Raw genomic sequence first — 24,682 nt, forward strand, 5'->3', positions numbered from 1 at the left:
TAGCACTCACTAGGGTTGTTCATTGCGAAGGGAAGGTGATGGGTAAGGAGGGAAAGAGCGAGCCGATTTCGAGGACGAGTCGTCCTCCCTTCTCGTTCCGGCAAAGCTCAACCTTTTGTTTCTTTTTCTGGGATCTCTCTCATCTCTGCTCTCGTTCTCAAAGATGGTTCGTGAACCAAGTATGCGATCAAAAAGCTACCCAGTCAACTGTCTACCTCTGTCCGATGTACAACTTCCTCTCCTTCTCCTCTCCCCTCTCAATCCTCAAGGCCCTCTCCTCCTCCTCAATCAACCTCTCCTCGGCCCTAATCCTATCCTTCTCCATCTGCTCAACAATCATCTGAGGACCCCTCTCTGCCCACTGCTGCTCGATGTCGTCCTTCCAAGCCTGGAACTCCAACACCTTGTCGATCCTCCTCCTCTGCCTCTGCTTGCTCAACACGATCCCAACCGCCGTCCTCAGCTCCTTCGCCATCGCTGCCCTCTGAGGCAGAGGAGGTCGTTTGCTGACGTCCCAGTTGTGATGCACGACGGGGTTCTTGACGAACTTTCCGTCGAGCTTCTGCCACTCGCCGACCTGGAACGCGAGTTGTTCCCCTGGCGTTCGAGTGACGACGTCTCGGACGAGGTCCCACTTCTCCGGCATGGCGATGAGACCGTCGACGTCGATAGGCTGGAAGGTGGTGGATACGGCTGTTGGAGGGAGGGGAGCGGGGAGGGGAGTGTCGGGAGAGAGGAGGGGAGGGGATGGGTGGCCACGGTTGAATCGCCAGGCGAAACTGGGATTGGGCTTCTTTCCTTGGGTGGCTCCTCCGGCGTAGGAGTACTTTTGGATGAGGGAAGAGGTGGCGAGGTAAGGGAGAACTTTGGTTTTGAAGACGCTGAGGGAGAGGGAAAGAGGGAGGGAGGAGGAGAAGGAAGGGAGAGGTCAAGGTCAGAAACGGAGAGCTCTTTGGAGACGCCAACGCAGGGTGAAAAAACGAGGTCGAAGGTGTAGCTGGTAGTCACTCGGGCTGGACATCGCCAACTGCGAGAAGAGCAGTAACTCAGAAGGGTGGGGGGAGAGGAGGAGAGAGGAAGGAGGCGAGCTCTCCTTCTTTTCTCGACGAGCTCACTCGACCTTCCTTCCTTCCCACTCTTCCCTCCGAACGCTCGAAAGATCTGCCCTGCTCCACTACATCCATGCGACTAGACGCACAGAAACCCTCTGAGCCCATAGCCAGCTCCATCCTCCCTTTTTGCCTCTGAAAGGAACTCGCTTCGTTCAACTCAAAAAGACGAACGACCCTTCCCTTCCTTCCTTCCTCCTCCTCCTTCAACCCTTCCCTCCATCTGTTCCCCTTCTCCGAGGTTGGAAAGGACGTCGTACTCACTGGTGTGACGAGATAGGATGATCCGGGTACTCCTTCTCTCCTCCGTCCCTGAACTTGGTAGGAATCCCGTTGATGATCTTGTTCTCCGTCTTCTCTCCTGGTTGACGTCGACGAGAAGGGTAGAGTCGATGGATCTCCTCGTAGAGCTCGTGCGAAGTGGCTTTGAGATCCGGACGTCGTCGGAGAGCCTCATAGACCATCCGAGTAGGGTGAGGCAGTTTGGAGGGGAGGAGAGACGACGACATGGCGAGGAGGGGAAGGGGAGTGATGGTCGTTTGAGGAGAGCTCACTTCAGCTCGGCGAGGCGAACGAGATGCTTTCAGGTTTTAAATTAGCTGTTTTTGCTTCTCAGGTAGGCGAATGTAGGAGGAAACGGGAAGATGTGGAATGGTCTCTCGCGGTTGATCAGCCGAGAAAACTTGCACGAGTTCGACGACCTCGATCGAGACTCGTCGACGTCGCCTGCAGCGTCGAGACTCGAAGGCATCTTCGCCCTGTGTACTCTTCTCATCCTCAGTATGAGCACTAGGAGAGTTTCTCAGTCGTTTAGATCGTCTTCACAAAGAGCGATTGCTTCCCGAGACTTGCGATGAAGAAACGACGCGTCGACTCGGACGCATTGGATCAAAGCAGGGGAACTAACTACGAGCAGCGAGCACAAAAGTGCAGGCTCATCATCCATCCTACCGACCGACTAAAGCGAACTAGTACCTAGCACCTCTCCAAACCCCTCTCGCCCAATCCCAAACTCCCTTCCCGCTCCCGTTCCCGCTCTCGAAAACAACCTCCTTTCCCTCCGGATCCAAAAGCGACCGCACCATCGCTCGGATGTAGATTGATGGTTTGAAGGTCGAGGTAGCGAGGGTGACGAGGGGCTCGAATCGGCTGTGATGGATGAAGGAGAACGAGGACAGTAAAGAGGAGGGGAGCGGGAGGAGGGATGGCAGTGGCAGTTAGCTTCGAGAACGACGCCGACAACGCACGAGAGAGGGAAGAGGCAAAACGAAGGAAACGAAACGTACACTTCTCCCTTCTCCCACTGCAACAACGCAACTCCCTGTAGTCGATCGACGAATCCTTCCGTCGTTCCCTTTCCGTCTCGTCCCTCCCCCTCTTCGACGTCCTCCTTCGCGATACCCGCCAGTTTCTTCAAGACCACGTCCTTGATTTCCAGTTCCAGCAGCGAAGCGAGGTGAACGAGATCGGTGATGGTGACGGTGTTGGTCTTGGGTTTGGGTTGCGCTGGGTTGGGGATGGAGTTCGAGGAGGTGTGGTTTGGGACGAGGAGGTTGAGACGGAGGGGAGGGAGGACTTGAATGGTTATTGGAGGGCTGTGAAACCGCGATGTGAGAGAAGAAAAAGAGGGTCCAAGAGAGGAAAAAGTCAGTCTCTGAAGGCCGAACGTGTGAGGACGGAGAGGGAAACGACGCGTCGAGATTCGTTTTCGTCGAGCGACTCACCAGTCCTCCAACCAAAGCACAACCTTCCTTCCCTCGTCCCTAACTTTCACCCCACTCCTTCCACCAGTCTCCACAGCTTCCCAACTACCATCCTCGTCCCCTTCCCACTCCACCCTCACCTTCATCCCAATCCCACCCTTCGCACTCTTCGTTCCGCTTCCCTCCCTCTCCTTCGCCTTGTCTTTCCCCTCGCCAGCACCTCCGCTCAGTGCGTCCTTTAGCACTTCGATAAGTCCACCGACCCTTTCCTCCAACCCCTTGAACTGCACGACCTCGACCACGGGCTGAAGGATCTTGGGTCTCGAGGACGTAGAGGAGGAGAACGCTCGGGGGTCTCGAACGGGTTGCGAAGCGAGAGCGAGGTGGGTTGAGCGGTGGGAGTGAAGGGAGAGGAGGCAGAGGGTGAGGTAAGAGGAGAGGAGGGTTGGGTAGGCTGAGGAGGAGGAGGGCGGCGTTGTCGGGGACGAAGAGGACGTGGGGATGATCTGGAGGAGGGGAGAGGAAACGAAGAAAAGGGAGTCAGATTGAGTGTCGGACAAAAGCTGAGAGGAAAGCGGAGACAAAGAAGACACGTACGAGTGAGATGGCAAGTTCCAGTCCTGGCGAGACCTCGATTTTGATCGAGTTGTGAGTGATTCGAGACGGGAGGACCTGAACGAGTTGACGAGCTTCGGCGATGACCTGACGCGTCGAACAGAAGAGGAAGACGGTAAGGTGTGAGTTTGTGTGGCCGTCGAAAGAGGACTCGAGTAAGCGACGTAAACATCAGAGAAGGAAGGAACCCAACGAACCTCAGCAAAAGTCTCCTCCTCAACAGCTTCCCACATCGCCTCCTCCATCTCCTTCGCCGCTTCTTTCCCTCCGTCGACCTCTACTCCACCTTCTCCTTCTCCTTCTTCCGAAGGAGACGGAGAACGAGCGAGACATTCCGAGCTCGAGCTGACGACTGAGCCATCGCTTGAAGTCCGAGTGATGGTGACCTGAAGACGACGACGCGTTCGATTTGGGAAGACCAGTTTGGACTGCTGGGTTGACGACGAGGCAGACGAGGAGAAAGAAGCGTCTGGTGCTGGAAGATGAGCGTAATGTCGCATTCGGAACGAGGGGGGAGCTATCCAGGGGCCGAGAAAACGAAGGACGAAGGCAAGAAGAGGATAGAGACGTGAGCTCTCTTCAAAATCGAACCCAAAAAGTGAAAAGAACAACGGTTTTTGACTCACCAGCGTCTAAAGCATACCACCCGACCCAATCCCTCGCATCCCTCTTCCCACTCGTCTCTCCCATGAAGCCTCTCTCCGCGCCTCTCAACCCAACAGCCCACCCTCCCAACTCTCGCACTCCCAACGCGACTTCCCACTCCCCTTGCCCTCGCTTCACGACGCTGCTCAACTCCTCCCCTGACTTCTTGAACATCTCGGCCGTAGCTCTCAGAGCAGCCTGTTTCTCTGCTAGATGGTCCAGAGGAGGCACTGGAGTCGCCGGTTTCGGGAGGGTGTGAGTTGTTGAGAAGGAGGAAGGAAGGAAGGGGACTCCTGGAGGCAGGGCATGGGAAGCTAGCTGAGAAGTGGAAGGGAGGAGGAGTGTGATGATGTAGTGGAAGTGTTCGAGAGCGTGGGATGCTTGTCTGTAAGGACGGCAGAAGAGGGAGGGAGAGGAAGAGTCAGAACGCGACGAAGCAGGGAAAGGAAGCGTCGAGCTCAACTCGACCGAAACTTACTGGAGTCGCTGTGCTATCTGGAACTTGAAAGCCTTCATCTCTTCGGGATCAATCTCTCGAAGTGGTGACTGGGTAGTAGCCTCCTCGGTTCCCTCTGCGTCCTCCATGTCGGCGCTCTCATCCTTGATGAGCTCGACATCTCCTCCTCCTCCTCGCTCCTCCTCCTCGTTGATCTTGTCGTTGAGTTCTAGCTGAGTAAAGTTGGCCAATCCACCCTTCTCCTCCCAGATCCTGCGAACGGTTTTGCCGAGAACTTCTTCGGATGATTCCTCTCTGACGACAGGAAGAGAGACAGAGAAAGTCAGCTTCGAGGGAGGAGGAAAGGGTGAGCTCGAGAGAAGGAAGGAGACAAGGCGAACTCACTGCTTCCACACTGGCACTCCTCCCTCAGCAAAATCGTACAAGATCAGAGGACGACCTGTAACGGGATCTCGATCCGGCGGTGGAGCTTCGAGGGAGATCTCAAGTCGAGAGGAGGAGGAGGAGGAGGAGGAAGCCATGGTGGAGAGGGGAAGGAAAGTTGAGCTCGTCGAAGCGAGGGAGGGAAGAGCCGCCTGTTGACGAGATTTGAGTCCGAGTTCAGATAGAGTTTGTAGAGGGGAAGAAGAAGAGGGAGAAGTTGATGGAGAAGGGAGCAAGAAGAAGGTTTTCTTTTTGGTTGATGGCCGTTACGAGCTCATCAAGGCGGGCGCCTCCTCGAACCTCTCCCGACAATGACAGTCTCCTCTCCTCCCCTTCCCTTCTTCCTCCCCAACGTGAATGGTCCCAACCCGGAAGTTCCATCCTCTCCTCCCTCTCACCAACCGCCTCCTCCTCCTCTCCTCCTCCTCCTCGTACACACGCTCCTTCTCTTCCCTTCCTCCTTCCACTCGCTCAACTCGTGGGAACCTCAACCTCCTCTCCAAGTACTCCTCCTCGAACCCACCTCCTTCCTCGTCGTCGTCGTCTTTGAATCGACCAGGACTCCCAATCCCAGAACCTTCTCTCCCTCATTCGCCACAGACGCCCTCACCGTTAAAAGATGTCGTTCAACCTATAGCACCAGCATCAGTAGCACCAGCGATGGCGAGCTTCAGTCGTTCAGGAGATCGAGAAGCGAAACGACCTGGAGGAGTGGACGACGCGTTCGTGGTGGAGGGAGTCAAGGTTCCGGAGAGACCTTTGAAGCCTGGGGAGGAAGGTGCGTTGCTGGTCCCTGTTTCTTCTTGAGTGATGGTCGTGGAGGAAGGTGGGAGAGGAGAGGGAGGAGGAAGGAGGGAGGAGGGAAGGAGTCCGAAGCTCACCAATCCCTCCTTCCTTCCTTCGTTCCTTCTCCTTCCCTCCCTCTCCTCCTCCTCGTCGTTTGTTGCTTCTCTTACTCGTTTATTATCTCTCTCTCTCTCTCCCAGACTGCTGCATGTCAGGCTGCGTTCACTGCATCTACGACATCTACTCCTCCTCCCTCCTCGCGTACCAAACCGCCCTCTCGGAAGCGCATTCAGCCCTCTTGTCGTCCTCTCGTCCAAGAGAGGAGTGGCCTCAGGTGATCAGGGAGAGGGAGGAGAGAGGGGTGGGACCGGAAGGAGTGAAGGAACTGAAGGAGGCGATGGAGGAGATGATGGATCCGACGATGAAGGCCTTCTTGGAGATGGAGGGGAGGTTGAAGTTGGCGAAGAAGGTGGTGGAGGAGAAGGGAGGTTAAAGATATGGTTTTAGATGTTAGAAGGAAGGGTTTCATTCGGTTAACTTTTTTGTGAGACTATAAAGAGGAGTCGAATTGAGAGTGAGGCAGCTCGAGGAAGAGGAAAAAGGGGAAGCGACGTTTGTGTGGTCGAGCTCACCTCTGCTCTCCCTCCCTCCCTCGTTCGCTAGCCTCCCCAAAAGCCTCTGCGAGAAAATCAAGCTCGCTCACTCTCGTACCGGTTCAACCCAATCTAAGTCAACCGACCTCAAACGAAGATTTTCTTCCGAGCGTTAAATTTCAGACTGCCTCCGTCGTCATCGAACCCGCGATCTCTCCGCCCTCTGCCCTTTCTCTCTCTCCTCCTTCTTCTCCTCTCCTCTTCTCCTCTCCCCAAACCGCCATCCACCCACTTTATATATACTCTCCCTCTCCTCCTCTCCGCCCTTCTCTCTCCCTCTCCTCCCTCCTCTTCGAGCGATGGATCTCCTCACGACTCGTAAACACCCCACTCCTTCGCAGCGTCTGCTCGGCTCGCTGCTCATGTTCGTCCCTTCCTCTTGTTCTTCTTCTTTCTACTTCAAGCTGACTCTCCCTCCTCTTCTTCTTGTTGATTATTGTTTCAGAGCCGAGAAATCCCACCTGGACGCCTTCCTCCAGACGCTCGCTCTCTCGCACAACTCGAACGCTGCTCTCGCGGCGTATGCGAGCGCTGGAAGGGATCAGGGACTCAGTCTCGGAGTAGGAGGCGTCGTCGGGGTACTCGGAGAGGAAGGCGAGCCGTGGCAGGAGGTTAGTCCAGAATTCTCTCTTTTATTTTGAGGCCGAGAGGTCGAAGGCGAGGTCAGAAGGAGGAGAGGGAGGGTCAGAAGGAGCGAGGAGGTGCAGAGGGAGTCGTCGCTCTTTGAGCTCACCAAGCCTGGGAGCTGACGACAGGAAACTGGGAGTCGTGTGCTCGAGAGGGACAGGCGGATGCATACAAGATAAGGAGGGAAAATTCTTCCCTGGGTGGACACCGGGAGGACGCACGAGGGAGTCGGGAGGCTCGAGATCGATTCAACCTCCTTCCTTCCTTTCCCCTCGAGCTCCCCTTCTCCTTCCTTCGATATTTCTCGGCTCTTCTTTCGCTCAGAGGAAGCGCATACACTCTCTTTGTCGCTTCCCCGTAGAGTCACTCTGCTCGGATGCTTCCTACTGGAAGGAAGAGCGAGACGAGGCCTTGATGACGCTCTCCGTCCCTTTCAACTTCCCTCCAAGAGGCCTCGCTGTTCCTCTTTGCGATCAAAGAAACTGATCGACTCCCCTTCTGCTTTCTTTACTCCCAGGCCTACGCTTCTACCCTTTCCTCGACTAGACTCGCTCTCAAGGAGATCAGGGATGCTGAGGAAGCTCTCGCAAACACGACGAGGGACAGGGACATCTTGTCAGTCTCAGCTCAGCTCTCTCTCCTCCTTCTCTCTTCTTTCGCGTCCGGCGTTCGACTCGCTCGGATGCTTTCGTCCCTCGTTCTGACCTTCCTTCTCACCTTCCCCACCTACTGCCTCCAGAGTCCAACGAATGATCAAGCAAACCCGCAAGAAACCCTCCAAATCCGAACTCCGCTCGTCGGCAGCCGCGTCCTCTTCCTCTCGACCTTCCTCCGACTCCTTCTCCTCCTTCTCCAGCCCGTCGGTTTCCTCCTTCGACAAGACGGGTCGACTCGAGGAGGCTCAGCTGGAGCTTGCTGGGTGTGAGGATACGCTCAGGAGAGAGGAGGTGAAGGTGGATGCGGTGAGGAGGAGGGTGTTGAAGAACGTGGTGGAGGAGAGGTTGAGAGCTCTGGAAGGGATGGGGAAAGGGTTGGAGAGAGCTGCTCAGAGGGGATTGTTGGAGGTGCAGACTTATCTTTCGGAGGGAGGTGAGTTGATCGCGCAGAGTTGGGAGAGAGAGGAGGAAGGGAGGAAGGGAGCTGAGCTGACCTTCGTTCCCTCTTGCGCTTCCTTTCCCTGCTGCAGCTCCCTTCGACGACCATCACCTCCATCGCCAACAGAAACCCTACACTCCCTCCCTCGAATCCGAATCCCCTTCCCTCGCTCCTTCCCAATCAGCCTCCCAAAACGGTCGAGACCACGACTCCTCCGACGAGGAAGAAACCAATCGTCGTCAAGCCTCCCTCCGAAACCCCAACTCCAAGAAGTCTAGAGGACTCGCTTCCGTCATCGAGAGCAGCGGAGACAGCAGCGAAGACGATGACCCTCGTCTCCAAGTCGTCGAGAACAGACCTCGAGGACAGTCGGCGAGCGACGTGGGAGGAGCGAACAACAGCAGACAACGAACCAGCTCTGCTCCCACCACTTACGCCAACGGGAACGGAGCCGCCTCATCTATCTCTCGACGAGCCAACGGATCCAACAAACCTCCTCCTGCTCCCTCGGCATCGTGGAACAACCGCTCCTCGGGAAACGCGTCGGACTCGTCGTCGGATTCCAACTCGGACACCGTTCGAGGAGGAGGAGGGAACCGAAGATCTCAGTCCGACATCGGAGTCTCTACTCGAAACTCCAAGCTTCACAAGAAGGGATCCCTCGCTCGTCGTGGATCGTCGTCGTCCTTCGGAGGAGGAAGCGACACCGGATCAATCAGGAAGAAGAGAGGCTTCTTTGCTTCGTTCAAGCACTTCTTCGTCGGCAACTCGTCCTCGTCGCCGGCTGGCAAGAACGGAGGACGAGGAGGGAGGAGTGGAAGTCCTGATTCGATGCAGAGGACGAACGGGGTCGGGATTACGTGGCAGACGAGGACGGACAGGAACATCAGGAAGGCTGGGACGGGTGGGTTGATGCAGGGGAGTTCGACTGCTGGAGGAGGAGAGGGGGATAGTTCGGACGAGGACGAGAGGAGAGGTGGTAGGAGGGGGATGGGAGGAGGAGGTGGGAGTCTTGTAGCTGTGACGAACGTTGGGAGGACGGCTGGGAAGAAGGGAGGAGGAGGTGGTGGTGGAACGGATCAGTGGATGGTCGAACCGGTTGGAGCGAGACCTGGAGTCAAGAGGAACGAGAGCAGCAAGTCGACCATCAAGGGGAACAACATCGTCATCAGCAACTCCCTCAGTCACTCGTCGAAACTCAACAAGAAGGCTTCGGCTAGCGACGTGACTGCCTCGGGATCCCTCTCGTCGAAACCCTCCTCGTCCAAACTCTCCACCAAACCTTCCCCTTCTCCATCCCCGGCTTCAGCTCCCGTCACTCGATCCAACACCGTCAAGTCGTCTAAATCAACGAAGACCATCTCGAAATCCTCCTCCTCCAAAACCATCTCTCCTCCCTCAGCCTCCAACTCCATCACCACCTCCAACCCTCCCGCCGCCGTCAACGCCAACTCCTCCCTCCCCATCAAGCGATCCGCTTCCACCTCCGCCGTCGCCAAAGGGAAAGGAAACCAAAAAGGAGATCTCACAGGACCCTCGCTCATGAGCTTGGTGGAGATCAAAGCTCCCAAAAGCTTGAACCCTTCGAGCGGGTTGACCCTTCCTCGAGCGCCAGGAAGTTCCATCATCCCTTCGTCCAACTCCCTCTCACTCCCTTCCTCCTCCGCTCGTCCTACCTCGCCTCAACCTCAAGCCGACGTTCGACGCTCGTCCTCGTACACTCCTTCATCGCCTTCGCCTCCTTCTCGACCTCACTCGGCCTACTCGAACACGGCTCAGTCCTCCTCCCCCAACGCTCCAGACCCTCACCACTCCCCGAACCACAGACTCTCCACCAACCCTCCTCCTCGATCCGCTATGCGTCAACCTCGAGCAGAAGGAGGATCCGTCACGTCCTCGAACGGATCGTCCTCCACCGTCGGGGGGAAACCCACTCTCCTTCAAGCTCACGCTCCTCCTCCCCTGGCCTCCGATCCGAGGTCCCCGTCGCCGATGGCTACCGGAGGAGGAGGAGGCGACGACGAGTCGATCTACGAGACTGGATTGGAGGATAACGATGGAAACGACGACGATGGAGAAGACGATGGGTACGCCACGGATCGAGCCAGATCCCCTCTTCCTCCTCTCGCTCCCCAACCAGCGCCAGTCCAAGAACAAGCTACCATCGTTCGTCGGAAATCAGTCAGGATGGACGTCCCTCCCACCCCTGGAACGGACGATGATTCTCGTCCGGATCCTCTCGCCAACTCGAACTCGAACACCGGTCCTCGAGTCCCTTCGAAGCAACCTCCATCGAACGGGAACGGTCGACCATCTTCGGTTCTTTCTTCCTCGTCCGTCGCTACTGCTCAACCAGGAGGGCAAGGGCAAGGGCAAGGAGGAGGGTACGAGCCTGGAGGATGGAGTACTCGGATCGGAAGGGACGATTCGAGCGATGAGGACAACGAGGACGAAGGGGAGTATGCGATCGCGAGGAGGGCGATGGAGAGGGCGACGAGGAAGTTTGAAGGGGCTGGGAAGACGAGGGAAGGGAGGGAGAAGGGGAAGGGGAGGGCTTAGGCTAGGGTTAAGTTTTTTTTTTTTTTTTAGCCTGTCCTGTGTCGCGTTTTTCGGTTGATTTTTGGAAGGGAAGGGAAGGGAAGGGAAGGGAAGGGAAGGAGGCGTTGTACGTACGTTTGGGGGAGAGGGGGAGAGGTGGACGCGTCGTCTCGCTTGGGGTTTTTGCTTTCTCTTCCGTTCTCGTTTATCTGCCAAGTCTAATAAACCTATAGTTTCGTTTCCCCTTTATTTCGTTGATCTAGTTCTTGCCACGTATCTTCTGCTATGTAGTCCTGTCTCGATTGCCGCTCGTCTTCTTCCCGCTCTCGTTGTCCTCTCCTCTTCCTCTCTTTATCAACGAGAAGCCGTCTTCGACGAGCTTCGCAAAAGGCTGCAAGAGATCGTTTGCGCATACATATCCATCCAAGTCGAATGAGAGTTGGATAATAGATCGTCCGGTTTTTTTTTAGACAGAAAAGAGCCCGATGAAGAGGAAAGAGTGCGCGTCTGGATTCGGGTTCTTGGTGGGTTTGATGATCTCGCAGGTAAGAAGGTGTTTCCCTGGTTTGAGATGTTTGTTGCTGCCGTCGAAGAGGGTTTGGTATCTGCGAGAGAAAAGGGGGAGAGGGGAAAGTGAGAAAGAGAAGGAGACGCGACGCGTCGATGAGAGGAGACGAGACTGGGAAAGGACGGATGGGAGGGACTCACTGGCCGACGCTCTGGAAGAGAAAGAGGAAAGGGAGGAAGCTAACTAGTCTTGCTTCGTGCGTGAAGGAGACGAAGACTGCCGGCTCACCTGAGGCCTGTCCCAGTACCCGTCGATCCGAGCGACCTTCTTCTTGTCGTCGTCGAGCCAGCACTCCACCATCCCGAGATCCCACTTGGCTGATTTGAGGAAGTAAGCGTTGCTGATGAAACCGAGCAAAAACATCGCAGTCAGCGAAGCGAAGATGAAGAGGCGAGGAAAAAGAGCAAGCAAATGTCGAAAGATGGAGGGGCTCACATCGCTCCCGTAACGAGCTCCAACTCGAAAACGATCCTATCCCCCACCTTCTGACCCCTCCAGAACGTCTTTTCGCCATTCGAACCTGGCATCGTCCAAAGGTCCCATCCCTGGGTGAGCAGCTCGACGGGTTCGAGCGGGGAGGACGCGCTGTCGAGGGAAGCGCATCGAGGTTGAAGATCCGGTTCGAAGAGGTCGTTCTCGAATTGCCGGTTGAGTCGCATCTGGAGGAGGCAAAAGAGCATCGTTAAACGCCAATCGAACTCGAAGTAGAGGCGTAAAAGGGACTCGCCCGAGGAAGGACGTCGATGTCGTACTCGTCGTCTTGAGGGATGAAGGGCAGTTTGGCGGGAGGGATCTGAGGTCGTCGTTTCGTGAGGAAGCAGAGCTGTGAAAGATCGATGAACAGATCAGCTCGATTTCGTCGTGCAGAGAGGATGACGACGGGAACTGACCTGCTGAGCGAGGTAGATGTTGATCGTGTCTCCGAGAGCTCGATGGCCGTTAGCGTTGGGGTGGAGGAGGTCTCGTCGCTCAAGGATGTTGTCGGTTCCGTGCTCGTATACCTATAGAGTAGAAAGACTCGTTAACTTCTGAAGGACGCAGGAATCCATGAGGAAGAGAGGGAGAAGAGGGAGGACGAACGAAGTAGTTGAAGAAATGCTGAATGGACTTCTCGCTCTTCATGACGAGAGGAAGAAGCCAGTTTCGAGCCGAGATGACGCTTGAAGGGTAACAAAGGAACGAAGTTAGATCAGCATCTTTTCCGAAAGAGGGAGACGGCGAGGCGACTCACGGAACGTCGTAGTATTCAGCGAGAGAGAGCTGCGAGTCTCCTCCGGTTGCGATGATGCCGTCAACCTTGAAGGTGTGTAGAACGATAACAGCTGGCTTGGAGGGGTAGTTGAGTATAGCTCGAAGGAGAGTCTCGAAGTTCTCGAAGGCTGGATCTCCCCTGTTGTTGACCGCGTCGAGAAAACGAGGTCAGTTTTGGCTTCTGCTTTTCTTTAGAAGAAGCTGTAGGCGTCTCACATTCGAAAGTCGTTAACGCTCATCTCTAGAAGGATCAAGTCCGCGTCGTTTCCAATGTGCTCGGCGTGGCAGAATCTGAGGCGAAGACGGCGAAATCAGCCTCGACCTCGACGCCTCTGTCCTCCCTTCGTTGCTGGCTTCTCCGTTGTCGTCCCCAACATCTGAAGAACTCACTTGAAGTAATCACTCCCCCTGGCTCCAACAGATCCGTCGATGTGAGCATTTTCAGGATGAGGGAACGTCGCGTTGACCCAGTCGAAAACGACCTCGTGCCATGTTTCGCATCCTCCACAGCCGTGGCCTCGAGAGACTGACCCACCGAGGATAGCAGTCTTGATGGGAATCCCTTGTTGACCCTTCTCGAGTACACGTCGAACTCGAGCTCCAGTTCCGTCGAACGCTCTCGAGAGGTCGATGTTTCGGCTGACGAGGAGAAATCAAGTTGAAGCGGAGGGAGAGGAAGATAAACGAGTTGGAGGAGAAGAGGATTGCGAAGAAGGAAAATGAGAGATGATAGTACGAAGTTCGGTAGTCTCCACTCTCGTCTTGAAAGAGGGAACAGAGATGAAAGCAATCCTAGGACGCGTCGTGGCGAACACAGCGTCCCGCTCCTCGCTACCGCTTCTGAGCTTCTCTCCCTCTCTTCTTCCAAATCCGAGCCAAAACGAATTGGTAGAGCTCAGAACTCACCTTCCATACATCCTACACAAATCGGGGTCACTGAGGCAGCGGTCGCAAGTAAAGTGATCCGAGTTCGGACTCGTCTCGAAGACCCCCGACGTCTCCTCTTCTGCTTCGAAGAATTCATAGAGAGGTTTGATCAGCCTTGCTTCGAAGCTATAGATGAGAAGAGTGAATTCATCAAGAGTCGAACGAAGGGAGTAAGGCAAGAAAGAAAGAACTCACCGCTCTGACCTCGATTCGACCGTCTTGCTTCGCTCACCTCCCTCCTCCAAGCCCCAGCTTGCACTCGAAACCCCGTTTCAGCCCATCGACTGAGCGCACGAGCTTGGATGTAGAGAAGAGCCACGACGACGAGGGATCTCCAGAAGCGAGGAAAGTGAAAGGTGGAGGTCATCGTGAGGAGGAGAGTGGGAGTCGAGCGCAAGTAGGGTTTCGATGAGAAGGAGAGAGTTGGGCCGAGAGGAATCGAAGGAGGGCGATGTGCTGAGATTGAGAGGAAAAGCAGGAGATATCGACGGGGGACTTGGGACGAGAGTGAGTGTTGGAGGGAAGGAAGCAGAAAGGAGAGGGAGGTCAGCTTCGTCTTTTGAAACCTGTGCGACCTCCTTCTTCTTACCCAGTAGAGCGGAGCAAGGTGCTTACCAGGCAAAGGAGAAAAGATCCACCGAGATAAAGAAAAGAAAGAGAGAGGAGAATGAGAGGTGAAAATGCCAGTCGTGAGGCGAGGGAGAGAGGAGAAAGAACAACACTCGTCGAGACGCGCGTCGAAATGAAAATCGAGAGTCAGCGAGCGTACACCCTCTCTCCGAAGAGAGGTACGAGATGGATTGGCCGTGGAATTAGAAGCTTTCGTCTGGGAAGAAAGAGAAAAAAAGTGGGGTAGGTCCAAAGATCATCCATCGAAGCTGAATCGCTTCGTCCATCCGACTCCCTTCTCCTCCTGTTCTCCTCCGTCGAAACGAGGTCGGTCCAGCGTTCGGAGGGGCCGAGCTGAGAAGAGGGGTAGTAGACCATGAGAAAGGAGGAGAGGTCAGCTCGAGTCGAACGGAAAGAAAGAGCAAGGAAGAGGAGAGGAAGGGACGCTTACCGAAAGAACGAAAAGGAAGACGAGAAGCGGATCCAGAGCGACGAGGGAGAGGACGAATGACCGATTGAAGGGTGGAAGAATATTCATGGGAGGCATGTCGTCGTCTATGCAAGCGACGAACGACAAAGAAGGTTCGATTAGCTGGAGAGGAAGGGGGGAGGCGACGCGTCGAGCGAAGCAGAGGAAGGACGAACGAGTAGAGGGATGGAAGTTATGGGAAGTCTCGAGAACCATCTTGGTAGTTCGAAAAAGGATGATCTGTATGCGAGAAGGTAAGAAGTTGCGTCAGCAGGAGCTCAATCCGTAAGAAGCGAAGGAGCAAGACGAGGCGAGTACGACGGACCCTATCTGAGGCAAAGAACGGCGATGCTGTAGATGCAAACAAAAAAAGGTCAGCATCTTCGAAAGCGGAGAATGAGCATAGGAAAAGAAGAGGAACGAACGTAGCAGTGAAAGCATCGAGACTTTAGACGCGTCGGACGACGAAGTCGTCGAGGGTGAACTTGGGCTCGAAGTTGGCGGGAAAGTCGAAGAGAGGGTTCTGTACCAGGCCTCTGGTGGCTCTCTCCACAGCATCCCAAGAGAAGCAGCAGTAAACGCGTCGGTAGGTCGAACCAGCGTCGACGAGGTGAACCTCCCCGTCTCCTCCTCGGACGACTCTCCAAGCGAACCCTCCACCAACTTCGTCCTCCTCGTCATCAACAACATGTTTCTCTTCGACGTCCCACTCGAGGGTTTTGAGACTCGGCATCCTACGGGCGAGAGAGGTGAAAGCGGCGAGAAGAGGAGGAGGGGGAAGAGGCGAGTCCGGATCCGTGAAGCACCCACTCGCTTCGACCTCCAGCGAATCCAAGACCTTGAGGCTGCCTACTGGAGTGACTCCGAAGTCGATCTTGAAAGAACCCTCTTCGCAGGAGCTACTGATCGCCTCCAAAACATCTCGACGTCGTCTCTCCAGTCCGCGGAAGCAGAATCTTCCGTCGCACAACATCCTTCCGGCGCCAGGAAGTACGAGTCGTTCCAGCTGCTTAAACGACGGGATCCGATCGAGGACGTTGGAAAAGCCTTGGGCTTGATGAGGATGGTGGGACGGAGGTGTCTGAAAAGGCAAAGAACTGGAAGTTAGCCAATGGAGACGAAGGAAACAAGTTGACTTCAAAAGACGTACGCCTTCCAGTCCGACGGTGGAATCAAGCTCGAGGGACCGAAGGCTGGGGAAAACGTTGTCCATGGTTGAGAAGTCGTCCGACGAGAAGTTCACGTAGCCGTAGCAATCGCCAATCCTCAAGCCAACGAGCTCGCGACGGTTTTGCGCGTCCCTGGGGAGGAGGGCGAGGATGAGCTCACCCGGACGGGCTTTTTCGAAGGAGGATTCGAGACTGCTGTGGCTAAAGCCTTCGAGTCCAGGAACTCGAGCGAGAGCTTTCCTCGGGAGGTGAAAGAGAATCGTGGTCGGAGATCGAGCAACGATGAGCTCGAGGCTTGTGATCGAAGGGAATCCCGAAAGACCGTCCAGTATCCAAGATCCTGTGTGATAGACATCGACGCCAACGGGGTTCGTCCACCATGGACCGTTGATCGCTAGTCTCAGGGTACGAAGGTCAGGAATGCTCACGCCGACGAGGCGATCGTAAACCGACGCGTCGAAGTGGGGGGTGTGGATCTCCAGCGTTTGGAGTTGGATTTGGAGGTGTTGGAGGTAGGTTGGTAGACGAGCGGAAAGTGTTTCGACGGAGATGAGACCTGAGTGGAAAAGGGGATCCGAAGAGATGGTGACCCTCTCGACGGCGAGCCTGGGACGAGGTTTGGGAGAGGTAGGGAAGGACCGCGGGTCGAGGTGGTTGTGGACGTCTCGCCAGTTGTCGAAGCGGAGGCGCTCGAGGGTGGGATGGGAGTGTATAGCTAGGTGGAGCGGGTGGTGGAGACAGACGGGATGGGAGCAAGTGTCCATGTCGAGAATTTGAAGGCGGGAGAGGAGAGGAAGGGAGGTAGCGAGGATGGTGGATCCCAGGGACCAGGTCTCGATGGTGGGAACTTGAAGAGATGTGAGTTCGATCTTGAGGATCCTTTTAGCATCAAAGAGAAAGGGAAAAGTATCTATTCAGTGCAATGGTCTCAAAAAGAAGGGGAAACGTAAAAGAGAAGACGGGCTCACCTGACGAGGGCTGCCAGCTCCAGGGTCTGAGCGATACAGAGAACCTTCGCGAAACCATCTCGGGTTCGGATGGTGATGTTTCGGAAGAGGAGAGGTCGAGAGATCTGAAAGCAAAGAGACGAGAAGGTGAGCTCGAGGTCAAGCTCACCACCCTTCCTTCCTTCTTGCTCCAAGAGCGTCGATTTGAAGCACTCACAGCTCTAAACGTCCTACTACAAGCCAAGAGGGACATCAAGTCTTGTCTAGGAAGGTACTCAAAGACGGCGGTGAGGATTTCCGACGGGAAACTTGGGATCTCGAGAGGAGGAAGGACGGCGTCAAAGAGCGAGGGGTTGGAGGAGAGCCATCCGTCGAGGGTTTGCTGGACCTTAGGCATCGTGTGCTGCTATAAATACGAGTATAGCATCAGCTGAGCTCATGTATACATTTGGATGGAAAGCTCTTTACCTGTCCTTTTCCCTTGAGAGTCCGTGTTCGATGGTGATGAATTGAAGTCAACTCGTCGAGCTCATTTCGAGCGAGTCTTCCCTCCCTCAGCGAAGCTTCGCCCCTCCGTAGGAGGGGCGAACCGCAAGCTCGCCTCCTCCCCTAGGCGGGGGGCGGATTTGGCCCGTTTTTCCGAACTTTCAACTTTGACGCTCTCATAGATGTGCCCATCTATATATATGAAATGATCGCCTTCTTCACCTTAGTTTCCTACGTGTTAAGAGTGACCTCGAGAAATTTTGGTTGTCTCAGATGTCTCAGAGAGGTGGAGGAGCCAAACAAAAACAGGGAGCAAAAGAGGGAAGGAGGGCTCGAGCTCACTTTTTCGAACCTCCTTCTTCCCTCACCCTCCTTCTCCTTCAACTACCACCCTACCTCCTTCCGCTCTCTCCGAAATGGACTCCGACGACGACAACGGACCAAGAGACCATCACAGAACTAGTCAAGATGACAACACAGGCCTCGAAATCCTCGCTTTCATTCAGTCGAAGGGCTGGAATCCCGTTCGCTTCTTCTCTTGGTGGCTCTCCTCCAGCAACACCGAAATCGCCACTCCTCTAGCACAGTACTTAATCCTAAATGAAAATGGTGCCAGAGCTCGGCGACTCGAGTCTTCCCTCGACCTGTCGGGACGCTGGCGAAGGCATGGCGAGTTTGGAGGAGACTCTGGACGGACTCGATCTGGAAGTCGTGGGTTTGCTGTTCGTGGTAGTAGTGCTGATGGGCGAGTCGAATGTACTTCTTCTGCTCGTCTGGAGAGGATGAGTTGTCGACGTAGAGGCTCGGGAAAGGAGGAGGTGGTTTGGGAGGTGCGTCGAGAGAGGGATTGGGAAGGGAGAGTCGAGTTCTCAGACCGGTAGCTGTAGGGTAGCGACCAGACCGGTTCTTCCGATTCTGTGTCTTTGCATCAGGCCTGGAAATGGGAGAAAGAGACACTGGTCAGATCTTTGAAAGCTTCAGTGGACCTGACGAGTTGTTGACCTTGTCGAAGGTGAGCTCGCTCCTCGATCTTCCCTCGAAAGAAGGAAGATCACATTCAGCTCTCCTTCTTCAGATGATAGACGTCATCGCATGTATCTATACCTTCTCAGAATGGCCTCCACCGGGCAGAGAAGGCTCAAAGAAGGAACCCGAAGAAGGAGAAACGGGGAGGAGAAGGAAGGAAGGACGAACGAGCTTGTGTTTCCTGTCCTGGCCATCCAACGAGAGCTGCTGAGGTCGAAGAAAAGCTTCCCAGCGAGCCTAAGGCGACGAGGATGTGATTGTGGCAAGAGTCGAGGGAGTTATAGCAGTTGGTGTAAAGGGAGGGGCAAAGTTGAAGGGAAAACAACAAAGGGAGGGCAAGAAACGGCAGTCCCCTTCTTGTCATGACTCGTTCTCACACTCCTACTTTTTGTCGAGCTACCACACAACCCGTAGAGTTTCTCAGCTCACGAAACTTTGATATTCGTGCTCTTGATACGTAGACCTTTCACCTCACGAAATCCATTTTTTCAGAGAGATAGATGGGCACATCTATCAAAGCGTCAAAGTTGGAAGAGGGTCAAAACGGGTCGAAATCCGCCCCGCGCCTTGGGAGGAGGGCGAGCTTGCGGCAAGCCCTTCCTGCGGAATCCGCCGAAGGGCTTCGTCGAGCTGATCCCTCCCTTCTTTGTTCCCTTTCGCTTCCGCTGCTGTATTTTACCTTTGAGTTTCGGTATCACATAGGAACGAATCTGAGCTTAAACTCGGACCCAAAGGCAAGAGATCCTCTCCCGACCAACATGAAGGCAGGAAGCTCAGGAAGAGAGGACGTCGAGCGGACCTTGTCCCTCTCTCTCCCTTTCTCCGCCTTTCACTCCTACTCGACGTCTCAGCTTCAAAAGCTCCAAATTCCACTTCTCTCTAAATCTGGTGCAGATTATCAAGCACTGAACGGCGTCCTCCTCTCCCAAGTATGGAACCTATTTCCTCCTCTCCCCGACTCTGTTTGTCGACGCGTCGAGCCTGAAGCTCCGTTGACCCCTCATCCTCGCCTTCTGCTTCCTAGAGTTTCACTGTGCATACACGAGGCTGAAGATATTCAAATTTGTAGGTAGCAAATCAGCAGCAGGTACAAAGATAACCACAAAGATAAACAAACGAGACGAGGCAAACGAACGCGAGCGACGGAGTGCACAGAAACAACAAACGAAGGATATCTAGATCTACTCCGACCCAAGGAACTCTAGAAAGGATAGATTCCGTTCGGATTTCATAGGCGTCGAGTGCAGAACCGCCAGCCTCACAACGAGGGAAGCGAGAGTGAGGGTGGAGACGAAGTGAAGCGTTCGAGAGAGCTCGCATTCGATGGGAGGGTTGGCTGCAAGATCAAGGAGATTTGAGTCAGCGAGGGGCTTCAAAGATAGTTGAAGGAGCAAGGAAAAGACGAACAAGGGATGATCCCAAGTACAGAGTTGACGAGTGCGTTGCAGACGGGAGCGATGTCTCGAACGTAGGAGAGCGTGTAGCTGGCTGTCGCAAGGGTATGGAAGATGAGGATGAGGGAAGTGATGAAAATGAGAGGGGTTCGGTGCTGATGACTAATTTAGAAGGGGAAGGGGAAGAGACGTCAGGGCGGAGAGAGAAATCGAGACGCGTCGAGATTGAGCTCAGAAACTGAGATTCGAGCTAAACGCACCTCGAGAACGACATCAAAAGGAGAGAGACTACTGAGGGAGCGATAAAGGTGATCGCTGGGGAATCTGAGAGAGGAAAGAGTACGAAAAGTCAGTCAAGGAAACGAGCGTCCCCGATCGGAAGAGAGGGAAAGTCTCACCCATCTTGAACCAGAAGGTCATTACGACAGAAATCACCAGACAACAGAAGCTCCATCCTACAAGGAATCCGAGGGAGACCATATCCGCGAAAGTCTCAGCTGGTTCCTCCTCGTCGTCGACGATTGCTCCCTCGGACCTCGTCGACGCGTTCATGGCAAAAGGAAGCGAAGGGGCCTTCTTCTCCTGAGTTCCACGATTCATGTACTGGACGAGAGAGGACTGTTCGCTGATCCTGTGCTTGGTGGAGACGACTTTGACGAGGGAGGAAGTCCAGAAGAGAAGAGCGAAGAGGAGAGAGAGGAGGAGGAGGATGAGTCGCGTCTGGACGGAGAACAAGAGTGGAAGGACCAGAACTGCAGTATCAGAAAGCTGGGATCAGTATAGATATATACAGCTTCACCTCTTCGAAGAGACAATCAAGAGCTCACCTCCCCAGAAGACAGCTCCAGCGAATCCAAGCGACCTCTCCATCAAATCCATCTTCTCCTTGAACGCCTCGTCCACAGGCCCGTCGTGCTCAAAAAGATCTTCAGCTCTGACAACGACGAGACCTGCTAAGGTGGTTATCGCCAGAACGAGAGCTTTGCGACGAAGGTCCTCCGCCTCTGAGCTCTCGGAGGGAGTGCGCGTTGTGATGAAGCGGACGAGGGAGAGAGCGAAGAGGGCGAAGAGGAGATGGAGGAGAGTTCGAACACGAGGAGGGACGATGGACATATCGTGATCTTTTGAGATGGGGTGAGAGCGGGGGCAGTGATGGTTTGAGGGAAGAGAGAGACGAAGGGAGGAAGGCGGGAGGGAAAGACCGGTAGAAAACGCGACGGTCGCCCTTCGTTCGCCTCCGGAAATATAAACACAAACGTGAGTTCCACAACAACATAAGACAGGGGGAAGGATCCAGGCTCTGGAGTCTGTGGTTTCGGAAAGAGGAGCTTCGAGAGCGAAGAGAGGCCGGGCGAAGTGAAGCGGTCGAGGTTGAGCCAGACTGATCTGTGGGAAGGAAGGAAGGGTAAAGATCAGCGAGCAATCTTTCAAAGAAACAGAAGGGAGTATCCTAGATCCGGAGAAGGTTTTCTCACCTCAAATCGAGTGAAAATGGGGCCTAGGGTGGAAGTTAGGGAAGGAGCCTTGAGCTCACCTCTCTTTTTACCTCAGCCCACATCTCCTTTGCTCCCCTCCTTCCTCCTTTCTTCCTTTCCCCCTGCTCTTTCCATGTCCGACTGAATCCTCCCCAATCTGCACTTCTTGTCAAATCTGCTGAACATTCTGAAGCTCAAAGCCCAACCAAACTGAAGCGTACGAGCTCTCCTTCGTTGACCGCTCCTCCTCCCCGCCTCGATCCCTCCGCTCCTACCTCCCCAACTCCGGCACCAATCTCTATGATTCATCCACACAGTTTACCCGAGCAGGGGATAGGAGAGGAGTACCTACCTCTGAAACAAGCTACAGGAGTGCCGAAGCGAAGTAACGTCCTTCGAGAGCTCGTTCGTTCTTCCCTCCCTCCCTCCCTTCCCTCCTCCCAATCTCTACTCCTTCAGAACCCTCCCTTCAACCCATTCCGCTTCGCATTCGAGTCTCGACCTTGTAATCATGCGGTCTATACGAACTGGTCCCCTTCCAACCATCCTAGCAGTTCTAGCAGCCTTCCTCGTTGGACTCTCCTCGAATCGTCTCTTCCACGAGACGTCAAAGGCAGCAGGCTACTCGACCTACCACTCTGATGATTCACCACCGAGTTGGCTGGGAATCGATCATTCAACGGGATGCGGATCAGCTGTGGAGGAGGAGAGTAGCGTTTTGGAGATGGGGGGAGGGCTGGAGGTTGGCTCGTCGAACGGTGTGAGCTCGATGGGAGAAGTGTTCGTGAAAGGGGAACACGAGAGGATAAGGGATGAGAAGATGGAGGAGATCATCAAGGTGTTTGGGTGAGTTCAGGGTCATCTCAGAGGAAGCGCTGGAGACATGGCGGAAGGAAGAAGGAAGCCATGTCCATCGATGTAGGAGTCGAAGGAACGGCGGACGAGCTGACTTCGACTCTTTCTTTTCGCTTCATTCGCAGAGAGGCGTTCTTTGATGTGGGTAGCGCTGTTTCTCACGCGAAGTCTCCGAAAACCCTCTCTTTGTGTTATTTTCAAAGCTTGCTCGGAGCTGTGACAGAGGCTGAGCTCGAGAGAGGAGTCGGTCGACCCCCTCCCTCCGAACGCGACTGACCTCTCCCCTCGGTTTCATTTTCATCAGAAATCCGTCTCGTACTCCGGGACGAATCACAGGCTACGTCGGATCATCCGTCGAGCTTTAGCTGGGGAGTCTATCGTGATCGGAGTGCTGGGAGGATCAAGTTCGCCTATTCCATTCCTTTCTCTTTTCGCACACAAGCTCATCTCTCCCCTCTTTCGTTTCTTCCTCGCAGTCACCGTCGGCAACAACACTCCTAGACCTTTATACAAGGATAACACGTACCACGCTCTCTTCTGGACGTGGTGGCAGCAGGCTTTCCCAGACGCGAAACATTTGTACTTCCCTGTGTGAGCAGCGGCTTCTTTGCTTCTTCCTTTCTCTCAGGCCTCGATTTTGAAATTCACAAACTTTCCTTTTCGCTCTTTAACAGTGGTATCGGTGCTGTCGGGTCTCCGTGCGTTCTCGTCTCTCTTTTCTCACCAAACGACTCCTCTCGACGACGCGTTCTGACTCTGCCTTCTTCGTCTCCTTCCTCCTCCAGATACTTTTCCAACTGCTTTCTCGAGCATCTTCCCGCTGAGATCGATCTTGTCATGTGAGCCCCCCTGAGCGAGAAAGGTTCTGGCCTCGTTTTGATCGAGCTCATCGGTCGTTCTTCGTCCCCAACCAGCCTCGATTCAGCGGTCAACGATCAACGTAGCGACGAACATCATCGATCTTTCGACCATCTCCTCCGCTCCCTTCTTACCTTACCATCAGCTCCAGCGATTGTTGCCATGGAGTTCTTCGCCATCCCTGCGAACAACGAGATGACCACGGGAGGAGTTAATTCTGTTCGTCGCGTCTTCCTCCTTTCTTCTTTACCTGTCTCTCCTCTTCTTTTACTCTTCGTAAGCTGACTCTATTTTACTTTCCTTCCCTTCAGCTCGACTCCGCTCGGTATCTCGACGTCCCGACCCTCTCCATCCGGAATCCACTTCTCCCCGAAGTCCTCCTCCATCCCTCTCGCATCCCTCTCTTCTTCGGTCGAGAACCAGCTTCAGGAGGAGCAGGAATAGTCGACCCACGTCATCCGAGTCTCCGAGGGCACCTCGCCGCCGCCAGAATCCTCCAAGTCCACGTTTGGAAGCAGATCCTCTACGTCGAAGGTCACAACAGCAAGGAGGACGAGATTCGAGAGAAGTTGGCCGTGTCGAGGATTGGTGTCGTGGACGAGGAGAAGGAGGGCGTTTACGTTCCTGGAGTTTTGTACTCGAAGGAGGAGATGGATCTTTGGCAGTTGGATGCGAGTTTTCTGGAAGAGACGAACTGGGGTTCGAGGGAGGACGAGTTGGAGGTCGTGTCGAGGGTGAGTCAGGATCGTCTCGATTCCTTCTCTCTCTTTTCCGCTCGAGCTGATCCCCTCATCTTTCGCTTTGACTTCCAAGCAGATGTCGCTTCTCGACCATTACCATCCCTCAAGCTTCATTCCACCCTCACTTCCTCGGTGTCGATCCCTCAGCGGGACTCGAGAGAAGCTCGCTTTTCTTTCGACGACGAAGGGAGATCGAGTTGAGAATGGAACGACCTTCGCCGGAGAGGGAGATGGATGGTTCGAGTGGCAGTCCTCGTGAGTGCTTGTTTCCCGTTGTTGACTCGCAAGGAGGAGGGAAGACGCTAAGAAGGAGTCGACTGAGAGCCCATCTCGTCTCGTCTCTCTTCGACCCGTCACTCACGCTTTCCCTCTTCCTCGCATAGACCTCAGAAGCAGTACATCATAACTCGATCTCCAGGAGCCCAAGTGACTTTCTCGATCACCGTCGGTCTCGTACGTCGTTCCTTTCGTTTCGTCTCGTTCCCTCCTCCGTCCCGAACTGACGTGTTGTCTCTTCTGGACTTTCTTGCCGCAACAGGGAGACGTCAAGCTCTGGTACCTCAAGAGCTTCGAGTTTGGACTCGGGGATGCTCGATGCTGGGTTGACAACGATACGCAGTGGGCTGTCCGGCTGGTAGGGTGAGTGAATCCAAACAAGCGACGCGACGAAGGAACAATCTGACCTCCACCTCCCATTTTTCTCGCTTCTCTTAGAAAATGGGAACGCCCTCACAACATTGGATGGTGAGCTGAATCTCACCTGGCTCTTCCCTGGAACCCTTCCCTAATACCTCTTCCCCTTTCGTCGTCGACAGGCTGGGGGTGATTCGAGAAGGGCTTTCGCCTGGAGATCATCTGCTGCATTGCGTTCTCGAGGGTCCCGGAGAGTTCAGAATCAGTAGTCTCATTACGTTAGTCTCTCTTGCGCACTTGCCTTTTCTCAAAATACCGCTGACCTCTCCCCCGTATCTTTCTTTCAGCGGCTAGATCGGTCGACGCGTCGCCTCACTCAGGACTCACTTTGCACGGAACGAGTGCGTTGCTCGAAATCAAACTTCGTATTCCGTATTCATATTTTGTGTTCATATCCTGGAAGATCATCGAGTCACCTACTACACCAAAGTCACATCAAATAGAATCGACGTTCTTTCCCAGGCCTCCGACTCCTACTGTCTCCTCCCGTCCTGTCTTTTGCGTGGAGCGAAAGGAAGTGAGAGAGAGAGTGAAATCAAAGCGATATTATATGAGAACAACATC

General features: G+C 54.6%; 9 protein-coding genes across 9 annotated transcripts; 4 read left to right on the forward strand and 5 right to left on the reverse strand.

Moving 5' to 3' along the window:
* Positions 1-211: 211 nt before the first annotated feature.
* BDY24DRAFT_413813 (uncharacterized protein) lies at positions 212-1,573 on the reverse strand (the record flags this gene model as incomplete). The annotated part of the gene is made up of 2 exons (XM_076643226.1): positions 212-881; positions 1,374-1,573. The coding sequence occupies 2 exons, from the start codon at positions 1,571-1,573 to the stop codon at positions 212-214; spliced, it is 870 nt and encodes a 289-aa protein (XP_076498301.1).
* Positions 1,574-1,849: 276 nt separating this feature from the next.
* Positions 1,850-5,353, reverse strand: BDY24DRAFT_383841 (subunit 17 of mediator complex-domain-containing protein). Its single transcript, XM_076639728.1, has 8 exons — positions 4,914-5,353; positions 4,551-4,823; positions 4,054-4,457; positions 3,625-3,944; positions 3,410-3,514; positions 2,834-3,318; positions 2,396-2,704; positions 1,850-2,258 (listed from the first exon to the last, which is right to left on the reverse strand). Exons 1-8 carry the CDS (start codon positions 5,048-5,050, stop codon positions 2,078-2,080), a joined length of 2,214 nt encoding a protein of 737 aa, XP_076498302.1. The 5' UTR covers positions 5,051-5,353; the 3' UTR covers positions 1,850-2,077.
* BDY24DRAFT_285227 (uncharacterized protein) lies at positions 4,996-6,383 on the forward strand. The gene has a single exon (XM_076636994.1). It carries the CDS (start codon positions 5,264-5,266, stop codon positions 6,074-6,076), a length of 813 nt encoding a protein of 270 aa, XP_076498303.1. The 5' UTR covers positions 4,996-5,263; the 3' UTR covers positions 6,077-6,383.
* Positions 6,384-6,690: 307 nt separating this feature from the next.
* Positions 6,691-10,672, forward strand: BDY24DRAFT_413816 (uncharacterized protein; the record flags this gene model as incomplete). The annotated part of the gene is made up of 5 exons (XM_076643227.1): positions 6,691-6,755; positions 6,837-7,002; positions 7,536-7,633; positions 7,758-8,107; positions 8,205-10,672. 5 exons carry the CDS (start codon positions 6,691-6,693, stop codon positions 10,670-10,672), a joined length of 3,147 nt encoding a protein of 1,048 aa, XP_076498304.1.
* Positions 10,673-10,735: 63 nt separating this feature from the next.
* Positions 10,736-13,764, reverse strand: BDY24DRAFT_440085 (SGNH/GDSL hydrolase family protein; the record flags this gene model as incomplete). The annotated part of the gene is made up of 12 exons (XM_076644491.1): positions 10,736-11,256; positions 11,360-11,370; positions 11,448-11,559; positions 11,655-11,878; positions 11,947-12,042; positions 12,110-12,220; positions 12,300-12,378; positions 12,451-12,609; positions 12,687-12,761; positions 12,861-13,109; positions 13,377-13,476; positions 13,692-13,764. The coding sequence occupies 12 exons, from the start codon at positions 13,762-13,764 to the stop codon at positions 11,118-11,120; spliced, it is 1,428 nt and encodes a 475-aa protein (XP_076498305.1). The 3' UTR covers positions 10,736-11,117.
* A 1,561-nt stretch (positions 13,765-15,325) lies between these two features.
* BDY24DRAFT_285300 (uncharacterized protein) lies at positions 15,326-17,188 on the reverse strand. The gene is made up of 5 exons (XM_076636995.1): positions 17,060-17,188; positions 16,809-16,997; positions 16,613-16,716; positions 15,626-16,523; positions 15,326-15,572 (listed from the first exon to the last, which is right to left on the reverse strand). The coding sequence occupies exons 2-5, from the start codon at positions 16,986-16,988 to the stop codon at positions 15,486-15,488; spliced, it is 1,269 nt and encodes a 422-aa protein (XP_076498306.1). The 5' UTR covers positions 16,989-16,997; positions 17,060-17,188; the 3' UTR covers positions 15,326-15,485.
* Positions 17,189-17,224: 36 nt separating this feature from the next.
* BDY24DRAFT_285310 (uncharacterized protein) lies at positions 17,225-18,064 on the forward strand. The gene has a single exon (XM_076636996.1). It carries the CDS (start codon positions 17,494-17,496, stop codon positions 17,956-17,958), a length of 465 nt encoding a protein of 154 aa, XP_076498307.1. The 5' UTR covers positions 17,225-17,493; the 3' UTR covers positions 17,959-18,064.
* A 1,169-nt stretch (positions 18,065-19,233) lies between these two features.
* BDY24DRAFT_433964 (uncharacterized protein) lies at positions 19,234-20,610 on the reverse strand (the record flags this gene model as incomplete). The annotated part of the gene is made up of 4 exons (XM_076644137.1): positions 19,234-19,439; positions 19,511-19,659; positions 19,758-19,821; positions 20,325-20,610. 4 exons carry the CDS (start codon positions 20,608-20,610, stop codon positions 19,285-19,287), a joined length of 654 nt encoding a protein of 217 aa, XP_076498308.1. The 3' UTR covers positions 19,234-19,284.
* An 834-nt stretch (positions 20,611-21,444) lies between these two features.
* On the forward strand, positions 21,445-24,619 carry BDY24DRAFT_383861 (SGNH/GDSL hydrolase family protein). The gene is made up of 14 exons (XM_076639729.1): positions 21,445-21,818; positions 21,953-21,968; positions 22,132-22,231; positions 22,304-22,418; positions 22,502-22,525; positions 22,613-22,666; positions 22,742-22,904; positions 22,997-23,419; positions 23,502-23,680; positions 23,809-23,878; positions 23,964-24,064; positions 24,140-24,169; positions 24,241-24,336; positions 24,406-24,619. Exons 1-14 carry the CDS (start codon positions 21,484-21,486, stop codon positions 24,410-24,412), a joined length of 1,713 nt encoding a protein of 570 aa, XP_076498309.1. The 5' UTR covers positions 21,445-21,483; the 3' UTR covers positions 24,413-24,619.
* Positions 24,620-24,682: the final 63 nt, after the last annotated feature.

This window comes from Mrakia frigida (genome assembly GCF_051309035.1).
Source record: "Mrakia frigida strain ATCC 22029 unplaced genomic scaffold BDY24scaffold_9, whole genome shotgun sequence".
Classification (NCBI taxonomy): Eukaryota; Fungi; Basidiomycota; class Tremellomycetes; order Cystofilobasidiales; family Mrakiaceae; genus Mrakia; species Mrakia frigida.